General features: G+C 35.6%; 1 protein-coding gene across 3 annotated transcripts in view; it reads left to right on the plus strand.

Annotated features, from left to right (window-relative positions):
- LOC149801590 (ceramide glucosyltransferase-like) overlaps positions 1-13,335 on the plus strand; it is a 132,274-nt gene that overhangs the window by 70,096 nt on the left and 48,843 nt on the right. For all 3 annotated transcript variants that reach the window (XM_089955841.1, XM_089955842.1, XM_089955843.1), the window contains exons 3-4: positions 114-229; positions 5,023-5,167. In XM_089955841.1, the coding sequence (XP_089811967.1) occupies positions 114-229; positions 5,023-5,167 (261 nt within the window). The remainder of the gene's footprint in view (positions 1-113; positions 230-5,022; positions 5,168-13,335) is intronic.

Here is a 13,335-nt window from a genome sequence, read left to right on the forward strand (position 1 = left end):
AAAAAAGTGTTGAGACTAGTAGCTTTATGCAATTTTTTTGTTCTAAAATGTAAAGATTCAATGCATTTCTCATTCTTTGATATGATGCTTGTAATTTTCTCTTTGTGTTTCAGATGCTGGGTATCATAGATGAGCAGACGCAGTCCTACATAATCTTTTTCCTGGCTATTATTGGCATTTTGGTGTATGGAGTGTCTGTATTCTTCATGATCGTGTCCTTCTTTTGGTCGTAAGTCATCAGCCTTAATTAGAAATATATTTAAAAAAGAATGTCAGTATACAGTATTACATTGAAATAACCATTTTTATTTGATACTGCTTTTAGATGTTACATTTCTATGAAATTAACTGCTTTCAAATTGGGCTGTTGGCAAGTAAATTAGAGTTAATTTGTTTTAGCAGGCTTTAGCAGTGATTTCATCATATCTCCTGATAGGTCTGTGGGGCAAGAAAGTAAATATTTATTTTTTAAAGTATAGTTGGGTGTGTGTATAATTAGAAGTTTTTTTAATAAGAAAAAGTAACCATAGTTGTGAATGCAGTGGGTGATAATTTAAATATTGATTCACTTTCCTAAACATTGGATGTATGGAATTATAACTTTTAGTCCTTTTATTATATGAAAATTGCACTAGTTAAATAAAAGTTTACTATCCAAGAATGATTTTTAGTTTGGCTTCTTGGACACAGATGTTGTTGTTCTTGGATGAAGTGTGTTGGAGTCACACCAGCAATGGATTTATCATGGGAGAAGTACAAAGAGTATATCAGCAGGATGCATACAGTATATCATGACAATGCATAACTACATCTTTAGAATACATTCAGTATACCATGAGAGTAATAAAGTATATCATCAAATTACATACAATTTATCTTCCAAGTACAAACAGTACATCGTGAGAGTACTTCAGTATTTCGTGAGACTATATTTGAACATAGATTCCGTTAATGTTTACAACCTAAAACAGTCTGTTAACCAACCCACCCATAAACATGGTCACATTTTAGACTGGATTCTTCATAGACCTGATGATAACATTCTACGGTCCTCCCTGGTATCCCATGACCTTGCATCAGATCACCTCTGCATTATATGCCATCTTGACATACCAGTCCCTAACCCTCCACCTTTATCTGCTACTTAGAGAAACCTCCATATGATAAATAGAATCAAACTAATGCATGACATCCAAGCAAACCTAACAACTTGCTTACCTCCTACAGCAGAACAACTCGATAACTGCATGCGTTCATTGCTCGACAAACATGCCCCAGCTACCAAGTGCAGAGTATCAATTCAAAAGTGTTCTCCATGGTATAGTAGTGTTATGGACCAGCTTCGCACTGCTAAAAGAGACCACCGTAAAGCTGAGAGGCTTTGGCTTTCCACCAGACTCACTATTCATAAGCAGATCTATGAAGCCGCTAAAGAAGAATGTCACAAATATAGTCCCTGCAGCGAAATCAGCCCACTGCATTACTAAAATCATGGAAAGTTCCAGCTGCAAAGAGCTCTTTGAGATTACTAACAAGCTAATGTCAAGGAACAAATTTACACCACTTTCAACTACCTCCTCTCCAGTCGACCTTCCAGACATGTTTGCAAATTTCTTCCGTGACAAAGTACAAACCATTAGAGATAAGCTTGACACCACAATTTCAATTGACTCGTCATCACCATACATTTGGGATACAGAATTTGAGCGGCAACCATTTGCAGCATTTGAACCTGTCTCTATGGATTTTGTATGCACAATCCTGATGAAGAGTGCACCAAAGTCATGTGAACTTGATCCAATTCCAACATCACTGCTGCTTGAGTGCTTAGATCCAGTATTGGCTTCACTAACTGATGTTATTAATACCTCTCTCTCTCATCCGGGTAATTCCCATCATTTTTCAAAACTTCCATTGTAAAGCCTCTGCTGAAGAAACCAACACTCGACCATAACGATTTAAAGAACTACCGCTCAGTTTCTAATCTCCCATTCATATCAAAAATCTTAGAAGAAAAGGTTGTTCTATCCTAGCTTGTATCTCATCTGAATTCAAACAGTCTTTTTAGCAATGTACAATCTGCATATCACCCTTGCCACAGTACTGAAACTGCTCTTCTAAAAGTAGTTAATGACGTTCTCTTTGTTTTGGATAGCGGAAAGATTACAGTCCTTACCCTCCTTGATTTGTCTGCAGCATTTGACACAATAGACCATGATGTATTACTTCACTGTCTCCAGCATGTATTTAGCATTCATGATACAGCCTTACTGTGGTTCAAGTCCTAATTGATCAACAGGACACAAATTGTATCTGCAAATGGAATACACTCCAGACCAGTTAATATATGTTGTGGTGTTCCACAGGGATCTGTTCTTGGACCTGTTCTCTTTATGCTATACACTCAGTTGCTCTCAAATGTCATAGATCATCGTCCAGTGTCTCACCAATTGTACGCTGATGACACCCAAATATGCAAATCTAGCCACCCAACTGAAGTTGATGCTACCATCCAAGGTGTAGAGAGGTGCATTTCTGATGTGAAATCATGGATGACATGTAACAAACTGCAGATGAATGATGATAAAACTGAGGCCATTCTGATCACAATACAAAGACTTTCTCATTCACATCCTTTACCTCAAACAATAAATATCAGTAACACCAACATTAAATTCACACAGTCAGTACAAAACCTAGGTGTCACTCTGGACAGTACTCTCACATTGCACCAACATGTCATGAACATATGCAAGGCTGCATATCTTGAGCTGAGACGCATTATCTCAATTCGCAAATATCTTTCAGATGATGCCACTAAAACACTTGTGTGTTCATTAGTACTTTCAAGACTGGACTATTGTAACTCAGTTCTGTCTGGTTCATCTCAATATCTACTCCAGAAACTTCAAAAAGTTCAAAACACAGCTGCTCGGATCATAGAGTATCATGATCAGAGCACACCTCCCCGCTGCTCTATACCCTACACTGGCTATCCATTTGATCCAGAATCAAACACAAAATTTGTTCTCTGTGCTACGTTTCACTGTTGGACTCTAGTCCAACATACCTATCCGACCTCACCTATGTGTACACACCAGTAAGATACTTACGCTCCTCTTCTGACAATCTTATTATTCCCACTATGAAAACAAAGTCATATGGACAGTGTTCTTTTGCATACCAGGGCCCAGCAACATGGAAGGAATTGCCCACTGAACTAAGACACAAAGACACGGTGATCTCATTCAAGAGTGCTCTCAAAACTCACTTATTTCGACTGCAAGAACAAACTTAAAGACCTAATAATGTTTCCTACCTTAAATATTCTCAGCATGTTTTTTTTTTTGTTTTCTAATTTCATGGTGTTTCTTTTTGTAATCATATCATTATATGTTTTTTATCTTATAGGTGTTGTCTAATGTTCTAAATTGCTTAGAGCTTCTAAAGATTAGGCACTATACAAAGTCCTCATTATTATTATTATTATTATTATTATTATTATTATTATTATATACAGTATATCATCAGAATAAAATACCATTCCCAGTGGTGGGAGGACACTTGATATTATAATACTTCAAAATAGAGACAATGGTTAAAATATCTTAGATGCTTTTTTATGTGTTTAGTTTCAGGGCAATGAATTCGTGCTTACAACTTTAATTTAGAATACCTTTTACCTTTGAATCTGGTTTGGTAACAAAATTAAGACTGAAAGCACCCTTTTATTTAATTTCTGGATTTAGATTATTGAAAGTTAACTCAGTTGTGTTTTTTCTTTTTAATCTAAGTTTAGATAACTGTAGGTTGACTTAAGTTCTTTTAATGTGGAGAAATTCTTTTCCTTAATAAGAAACAAAATATATTTTTGTGAAAAATTTACCGCTTGGTGCCTTGAAGAATCTCAGGTTAAAGATGTTTTTGACATTTTCCTTGTTCTTTCATGTCAGTGTAAAATCTTGTCCACATTTTCTGACAAAATAAAAGAAAAAAATCTTTTAAGTTAGAAGTACATGATTTAAAAAAACTGAAGTTAGTTCTAAACATTTTTCAACTTTATCAAAATTAATTACCTAGGTAAAGATTTATCTCATCCAGTTGATGCAAGCCATTGTGATTAATCTGATTGCCACATGAATGGTTCAGCTATGATATATTTTTATATATTTCTCCAATTCAATGCATGGTACCGAAGCAATAATAATGAAACTAGATTACATGGCTACTTCAGCCCCATTAATCCATTGAGTATTGGAATGATTATTGCAGGCTTTGTGGTTTTGATACCCATGTATGACATTCCCATTTATCTGCCTTGGTGAATCCTTGGAAAAGGTATTTAATTCCCAAAATCTCAGCTTGATCTTTGTAATAATGTGCTGAATTGCTGTTAAAAAAAAACAAATAACCAACCATCTGTATGAAGGAAAAAACATAAGATTGTATGCAGATAATGTATTTTAATTTTCTTTAATAATTAAATGAGGGTAACATACTTAACAAATGACTATAAATCTAGATGCCTCTAAAAAGGAAAATTTAATAAATATTGTTACAAAATGTTAATATAGACTAGACATGACAATTGACACTATGTTCTAAGCAGAAGGAGGGAAAAAACAAAAAATCATCAGAAATGCTTTAATCTTGATTTGTTTTGTGTTTGATAAATGTCTTGTAAATATTTGTTGTTTAGTTTCATGAATAATTGATATTAAAAAGATATATATAGAATGCATTCAGAATAAGCCTTTGAACTCATCCTTTGTGCTGACAAATGTTTCACATAGCAAATGCAGTATGATTCTTATGTAAACATACAGTTCTATAAGCATTGATAGAAATGATTAATGCTTAAAGGTTATGTTAGCTTTTTTAAAAACATTTCAGCTTGCACTAATAATGGTGTCAAGTTAAAATATGTTTGAAAAAGAGAGAGATACAAGTGGCTGGTAATTTTTTTAAAAAAATATTTCTCATGAATAATCGTTCCATTGCAGTTTTTTAAAAACATTTCAGGCATGTCTATCTACACAGAAAGCCAGACATCAGTTTGTTGTCGGACAGCAACCTGCCAGGGGTGTCCATCATTAAACCCCTAATGGGGGTTGATCCTTTATTAGAAATCAATTTAGAGAGTCACTTCCTTATGGATTATCCAAAGGTAACAATTCTATTTATGTGTTTATTTTGATACTTTAAGTTTTCTTGGTATACCATCAAAGTGAATAATACATGTTTGAAGTTTTTTTTAAAACTCCATGTCTCCATTGGTCATAAGCCAGAAGAATGTATGGAATGGCCTGTTGTCTGTCATCCATCATCTGTTGTATGTTGTTCGTCTCAAAAATCTTGTTAACATTACAGTGGTCCCCCTCTTGAATGCCACCCTCACCCCAACAAGCATCCACCTGCTTTATACAGCCAGAATCCCTTGGCACTGATGAGTTTGTGTTCAAAAGTACCCTTCAAGAATGGCCACCCCTCTAACGTGACCATCGGCCAGCATCTTAGTACAAAAATGTAAGATGTTCCCCTCACAAGTGGCCACATTTTATTTTGAATGGGTCTAGAACCAGTAACTAATTTACATGGTAAGTTAAGTAATCTGATTATCTCTACCCATACCTGTCTTGGTATGTCAGGTTTCTGTTACTGGAAGAAATGTTGGCTAAAGTATATGTAACACTAAGATTAATATTATATCATTATAAAAACTGACATTTACAGGAAATGGGGTGCTGTGATAGAATTTTGGGCTTCACACAGCTGTCGAGTTCTTTTTGATGATTACACCTGGATATAAGATCATAACATGGTCAGCATAGACTAAATATAGATTTTGTGGATTAAAACACACAGAAATTAACCTTGAACAAAACAGGGTACCAGACAAAGACAAACAAAATCGCGTGACAGTACATACAGTATGTCACTTCCTTCATAAAGAAGCCATTTGACAACTCTACAAAAGTGTCTTCATCATAACCCATTACTTCATAGAGTGTATGGCATTGTAGGCAGTTGATATACATGTACCAAAGTTACACAGTGTAGTGCGCTATAAATATAATGCCTGATACCTATTTGACTCATAGTTATTGTTACAGCAGTGTAGTACATGTTACGTTCAATTTTAACCATTTTATATTTTGGTACACATCTATTATGTATAGAAAGATTTAAGAGTAAAATTTGATAATTATAGTTGTAAAATTATTTTTCATTGAAGAAGGTTTTATGTGATTTAAATCTTGGGAGGACTCATTCACCATCAGACCTGTGAAGCTGTGTGACCAGCTGTAGCTGCCATTTCTCATACTCAAAATTTACCAGTTCTTTGTCTACATCTGCATCACTTAATCACCTGAGATTATAAAAACGTCAGTGGTGTCTACATCAACATCAGAGCTTTTACCTATGTTATTTAAAATGTAATAGTCATGATTCTGATCATGCAAACTCCAGAAATTACTAAACGAAATCCGCAGCCTCCAGTTTTGATAGTGGAAAATCCGACCCAGTTACTTTAAATAGCAGATTACGACTAGAGCTTAAACAGGGACCATGTGATCTGATGTAATGGTCATTCACATCAATGCAGTATCTAATAGGCAGTTTTCCCCAAAGGTGGCACAGCAAAAACTAGCTCAGACTGGCTGATGTTTACAGCGGGTGTCGAAACGCGCTTCCATAGCTGCCAACCCTCACGAATTTGGTGTGAATTTCACGACTTTTTCAGGGATTCACGCCACAAGCCAAAAATTCACGAATTTTCCGATCCTCAATTATTTTAAATCTTTAATAAAATAACCGATTTCCCATTAAGCGCTAGTCGTGATATTCGCAGTTGCCGAAATGGTCCGGTACCGCTGGTCACGATATTAGATCTACAGCTGATTAGTACAGTTGGCCCGGGCACAAGCATTTTAGCCTATTTTAATCTATATATATAAGAGCAGTTTTACAAGTGCTTTTGAGAGAAACTGGGGCCTAACCGGAAATTTGATCCGCGCATGCGTCAAAACACTGATTCGAGTTACCGTTCAGCATCGCATGTAAGATTTTGAAAACGTCTTCACCACCAAGGAAAAAGAAATGTATTACTCAAAAAGTGAAGTTTAATTTGGAATATATCAAAAATTGGCCGTGCATTCTGCCATTAAACATTGATATTCATTCATGCTTTTTGCACTCAGTGTGCCATCGCAGAGACGATGTAAGGAAGAATGTCGGTTGCAAAAAACACGTAGAAGTTGGGAAAATTAAGAATTCGCAGATTTCAGCTCTGGAATATTTTAAACCATTGGCGGAAGACCCGCAGGCTACCAACGCTTAAGCATTATTTGTGAGTTTTCTTGTGTCGAACACAATCTACCTTTATCAGCTGGAGACCATGCTAAACATTTGTTCTGACATGTTCCCGGACTCGAAAATCGCTTCCAAATTTTCCTGTGGAAGAACCAAAAATGCTGCAGCTCCTGTGCATTCCTCACAGCAACAGTGACAGCGAAAGAGTATTTTCTTTAGTGAGGAAAAATAAGACACACTTTAGGGTCTCCTTAGCTGCAGAAAATTTGCCAGCAATTTTAGTCCCCAAGATCAACCAGCAGGCAAGAAGTCGGAACTGTTTTTAGTGTTTAGAAAACAAATTTACGATCAAGCAGTTGAGGAAGTTCAAGTCTGCTATAGTATCATGTCTTGGTAAATAAATATTTCTGCATATATGTAGTGTTTTATTTTTATTTTGCGAACTTGATATAGGGTAGTAATGACGGTCGGAGTAGTCAGAGTGGATGGAGTTATTGTCATGGTATTTTTCACGAATTCATGTCCAAATTCACGACTTTTTATCCCTATTTTCACTAATTGTGAGCCTGGAAGGTTGGCAGCTATGCGCTTCCATGAGAATGGTGTAGAGGTGTTGAAACTCTCTTCCATGCGAATCAGGTAGAGGCGTCCAAAGACACTTCCTTGAGAATGGAGTAGAGGTGTCAAAAGGTGCTTACATGAGGTAAAGGGATAATTAAATCAAAGTACTGTACAATAAACAATGTAGGAATAAATTATTACAAAACTTCAACTTGTCATGTAAACTGAGATTTATTACTTTAAGAGAAAGAGAGTTATTCGACTCAGTGACATGGGGGTGGGGGAGAACTTGCAGAACAACTTTATGTTGAAAGGACTTGAATATATAACGTTGTAACAGAGAAAGAAAATTTTTCAGCAGCAGTGGGAAAATGGAAAGATGGAAAGAAAATTATGCATTTACCAAGATTTAACCCTTTACCTCATGCAACCATCTTTGGATGCCTCTACATAAGTCGCATTGAAGCGCCTTTTGACGTCGGCTGTAATCATCAGCCATTTTAAGCCGGTTTTCATAGTGCCACCTTCGGGGAAAACCCCTTATTAGATACTTCATTCATTTCTGCAAATGGCAATTACGTCAGATCACGTGGTCACTGTTTATGTACTGGTCGATATCTGCTGTTTAAAGTAACTGGGTCGTTTTCACCATTAGAATCACAACTATGAAAGATTCAATAACCTAGGTAAAGGCTCTGATATTGATGTAGGCAGAAATTAGTTTTTATAAATTATCAAATTCAGATGACTTAGTGATGTAGACACAGACGAAAAACTTGTAAATTTCGAGTATGAGAAATGGCAGCTACGGTTGGTCACACGGCCTCACTGACATGACGGTGAACGAGTTCTCTCCAGATTTTAAAGCACATAACAAATTCTTCCGTGATAAATAATTACACAGCTATAACAATCGGACTTTATTCTTCAATTGTTCCACATATAATAGATGTGTACCAAAAATGTAAAATGGTTAAAATTGCTGTTAAACGTAACATACACTACATTGCTTAACAGTTCACAGGCAGGCGTATGTGGTCGACTAGGTTACATGTGTTCTATTTTTAGCGCACTGCACTTTGTCACTATGCTCTATGAGGTAAAGGGTTAAATGATGTTTCTGAATGGTTTTGCAACATGCATGACAACAATACCCCACCTGCATTTCACGTTTACGTCAAAAACAAGAACTATTAATGTATGTTTTGTTGAAATAAGTCTGTTCTTAAGAGAAGAAGAACCTTTTAATAATTGATGTTACTTTTAGATAAAGATATTAAATGCTTTGAAGTATGTAGCTTTCTTAATGTATACATTAAATATACTTCTCACACAAAATTTAGTCTTACTCGGGAAAGGCAACCCATCTTATAAGACCAAATGGGACCACTGTAATCCAGAAAGGATGATCATATCATGGTTTATGTTGAAAACTAAACAATAAATAGTTGGTCCTAAATTTTAAAAAATTCCAGTATGGCCACTTTGGCACTTGTCTTCATATTTTGTTATCGCAAATTTTCTAAACACTTACAGGATCATTAACAGTCTTCCTGCAGTACTGCTTCTTTGCAATCTGTCGGGAAGCCTTAATGTGAATCAGCCTCAGTCAGGGGCTATTGGCCAAGTTTTTCAAACAGATGTAGTCCCTATCCAATAAACAGTATCAGTCTAGACCTCCACATCAGTTGGGTTCACTGCACACAAGTAAATGCAAAAGAAGCTGAGAGAGGGAGTTCTTTACCCCCTCCCCTTCCTTTTTTGCTGAAGGGGGAAGGCAGAAAGCCCAAACCCTCTACTACTGGACATCCCTATCGCAAATGTCCACTTAGATACTCACCTAACTTCTTTTCAGATGCTTGGTCGAGCATCATGGATATTGGTTGGGTCCTTTCTGTTGTGAAATCAGGCATTTACTAAGGACTTCTTACTTTGCTTGTCCTAAATGAAAATGTTGCTGATTTGGCATTCAGTATGGCCACCATGGCATCCATTTTTATTTTATCACTGCTTTTTGAATGGAATGACATTTGCAGGGGTTTTTACCAGGAAATTTCTTCTGGTGTCTAGTGGGTTCTAAATGGAAAAGTTGCCCACCTGACATGAATTATTTGGCTCCCAATGCGGCCATTTTGAAGATCTTGTTATTGCTACTCATCCAGGATTCATGTTCATATCAATATAGGGTTTTAACTAAAGTAATTCTTATGATAATCTCATTGGTCCTGAATCCAAATTTTGCACAGCATATGTCAAATATGGCTGCCACAATGGCCATGTTGAAACTCTTCCCATTGCTGCTCCTTTAGATTGAATGGTTATATTGATAATCAGGTTTTGACCAAGAGTCTTTTTGTTGGTTGGTCCTAAATGAAAATGGTGCCAGTCTTACACCGATATTGCCACCAGAGTGCCTAATTCAAAAATCATATTGTTCAAGAACATCAGAAATATTTTCAGCACTTGACAGTTAAAAAAGAATTTGTCTTATCTTGAATTCCTGGAAATTGTTTCTGGCTTGTATAATGTCAGTGCCTTGAGTACTCTTAGTGTTTTATTTTTCCACAGCTACGAAAAGGTTATTTGAGTTTTTATGTGTTCTCTTCTTGCAGCTGGGGTATCTTTTTTTCAGTTTTGTCAGTTGATTCATCATTGCTTTTGCTTGTTCATCTATCTTTAGAATCTTGCACAAAAACCACTCAACATGTATGAATAACAAAAATGATTTCAGACCTTTACAGTAATGTTATGGTATTACACGTGAGCTTTTTGGCCTTAGAACCTTTTGACATAAACTTCGTTTACTTAATTAAGCAAGAACTGCTCAAGTTACACAAATGAAATTTAGTAAGCAAACATGAATTCACATGTAGATGACTTGCTTGGATTTCAGGCTATCACAGCAATATTTCACTGGTTTACATATTTTTTTCAAATTTTGGACTTGTAGCATGATTAAGCCAAATCCTTGTCTGGTAGGTAAATCAAATTTGGTAGGCATGTTTGTATTCATATACAAGATGATCTGATGAGACATTCAGGCCATTATAAAAAAAATTTCAGATATTTTGTTTAAACGTTTGTTTTCTTCAAATAACTTTGATGGCATGGTTTGGCAAAAACCACCTGAGGTTGATGAATGTAATATTGTATGCATATTTGCATGCATGTGCACATGATTGATTAGATTTACACGGAATTATAGCAGTTTAAATATTTTGTTTGTGGACTACAGTGTGGAGATACCTTTCAAACATGGTGTTATTTGTGATGAAAATGTGTGGGGAAATGAGATTTTTTTTACATGCTTGCATGCATTTAATTTTGATTGATTTTTTTTTCTTCTGTATTTTAATATTTGAAATTGAATGAATTAGAAACAACAAGAGGTACAACTTTTAAAGTTTCACAGGAAAGTAACATTGAAATTGAAAGTCAAACAACAGATATGATTTATGAAAGTTTGAAATTAAATTCTGAAATGTAGTTGAATAAAGAGTGAAAAAAGCACATGGGAGGTTGCTTATAGTATGTTCAGAGATATTGTAATCTATGATAATTATAAATTAGAGTACATATCAAATTGATGTATGTATGTACACCACTCCCTCAATAACTCTCGCCCAGATAAATCGCGAACCTGCTTATAATGTTTGTTCAGGTGGCATGCATCCCATTTTTAAACCAGAAAATACCCCTAAAATTGATCCCTATTTGTTGAACTTTAAGAAAATTGCAATCAAATTTGGTAACAGAAACTTTGATGTATCACTTGTTTTATCTTCAATAATGGTAGATAGGACCTGGAAATTTTAATCAGCTCTATGAAATATCAAATTTGAAAATAGGTCATACAATTTGTTTACATTTTCTTTCCAAACGACATTCACTGCTCTGGCGGCCTAGTGGTTAGAGTGTCCTCCTCGGATGCGGGAGGTCGTGGGTTCGATCCCCGACCGAGTCATACCAAAGACTTACAAAAATGGTACTAACAGCTGCCTTGCTTGGTGCTCAGCATTAAGAGGTTAGTGTTAGGACTGGTCTGTCTGGTGTCAGAATAATGTGACTGGGTGGGTCATCATGCTACATGTCTGCAGCATGATGCCCCAGTGCTAGACATCACTATAAACTGCCACATTGCAGACATCATAGCGATATGACTGAAAGATTGTTAAAGCTATGTTAAAAATCCAAATCACATCACATCACATCCAAATGACATTCCTAGTACACTACAATTAACGGTATGTAAGGAAATTCGATCAATGAAAATGTCATTTTTACTGAGTGGAGGCAGTACTTTAATAAATAAATACAAATTAAATTTGAAAAATTGTCAGTTGAAATATGTGTTGTAGTTCTATCTTTTAGTTCCTTTTAAGTGTAATCGTCATAAATGCAATGTGTCCTCATGTAAATAAACGTAAAATGCATCAATCTACCGTAATAGCTATGTATGCAAGCAGTTCTCTGAGAACCTAATTAAGTACCGACTGTGTTTTGATAACTGACTTGCAGAAATATTTGTTGTGTTGTTGCACTGAATTAAAAGCTGGCCTCCTTTGTATTATCACATTAATTGTGTCTTCTGAATCAAATAAACGAGGTGGAATAAAAGAAAAGTTAAAAGGCATGAAAATCCTACAAACTTAAAATCTAGTGGCCCAGATTGTTTGTTGGGTGAACTCACTTCATTTGATTAATGAAACACTTATAAATGTTATTGTGTATGTAACATAAAATACCTTAAATTAACCATTTCTTTCATAACTGTGATCAAAGATAACAAGGCAGCCAAGTGAAATGAATACTTCGTAAAATAAAGAGCTTGATTTCACAGATACGGACCATTGTGGGCAAGTGAGTTTCAGAGAATTATTGAACTGGCACTTAGAGATATCCTCAAGGATAATAAGAAGTTTCATTATTACTTCCAATAAAATCATGACATTAATATTGTACTAATTGAACCATACAAAAATTGAGTTTCAACGTAGACGATTGTCTCACACAATAAATGTTGCGTGTGTTTTTAAAAAAGGAATCTTGTTTGGTGGTGTATCAACAGTTAGTCTAGTTCCCTGCTCTGGACTAGACTCATCAAGAAAACAAAATGCAGCGACGTAATACACAGATTTTTTGTGTATACATGTTGGTTGTTGAAACCAGTTGGAACGATCTTTCATATGTTGGACATTTTGAAAATAAATGTTATTTAAACAGAATAATGAACAACTTCATTAGAAAAAGTACGTTGTTAAAAATTATTGTCGACGTGATTGTAAAATGAGGATTCAGTTATTAAACAGCCCAGTTCCCTAAAGCCGCTTTCTTCCCCCCCCCCCCCCAGTTTTCTTGATGTCAAAGTGATTTTTTTTCAATCTTTGGAGGTCCCTTGGTAACTCATGCCTCACTTATAGTGCGGTCTATGTTAATGGACCCTGTTGTGCATGAGTTATC

This window comes from Sinohyriopsis cumingii, chromosome 4 (assembly GCF_028554795.1).
Source record: "Sinohyriopsis cumingii isolate HCF-2022 chromosome 4, ASM2855479v2, whole genome shotgun sequence".
NCBI classification, from domain to species: Eukaryota; Metazoa; Mollusca; class Bivalvia; order Unionida; family Unionidae; genus Sinohyriopsis; species Sinohyriopsis cumingii.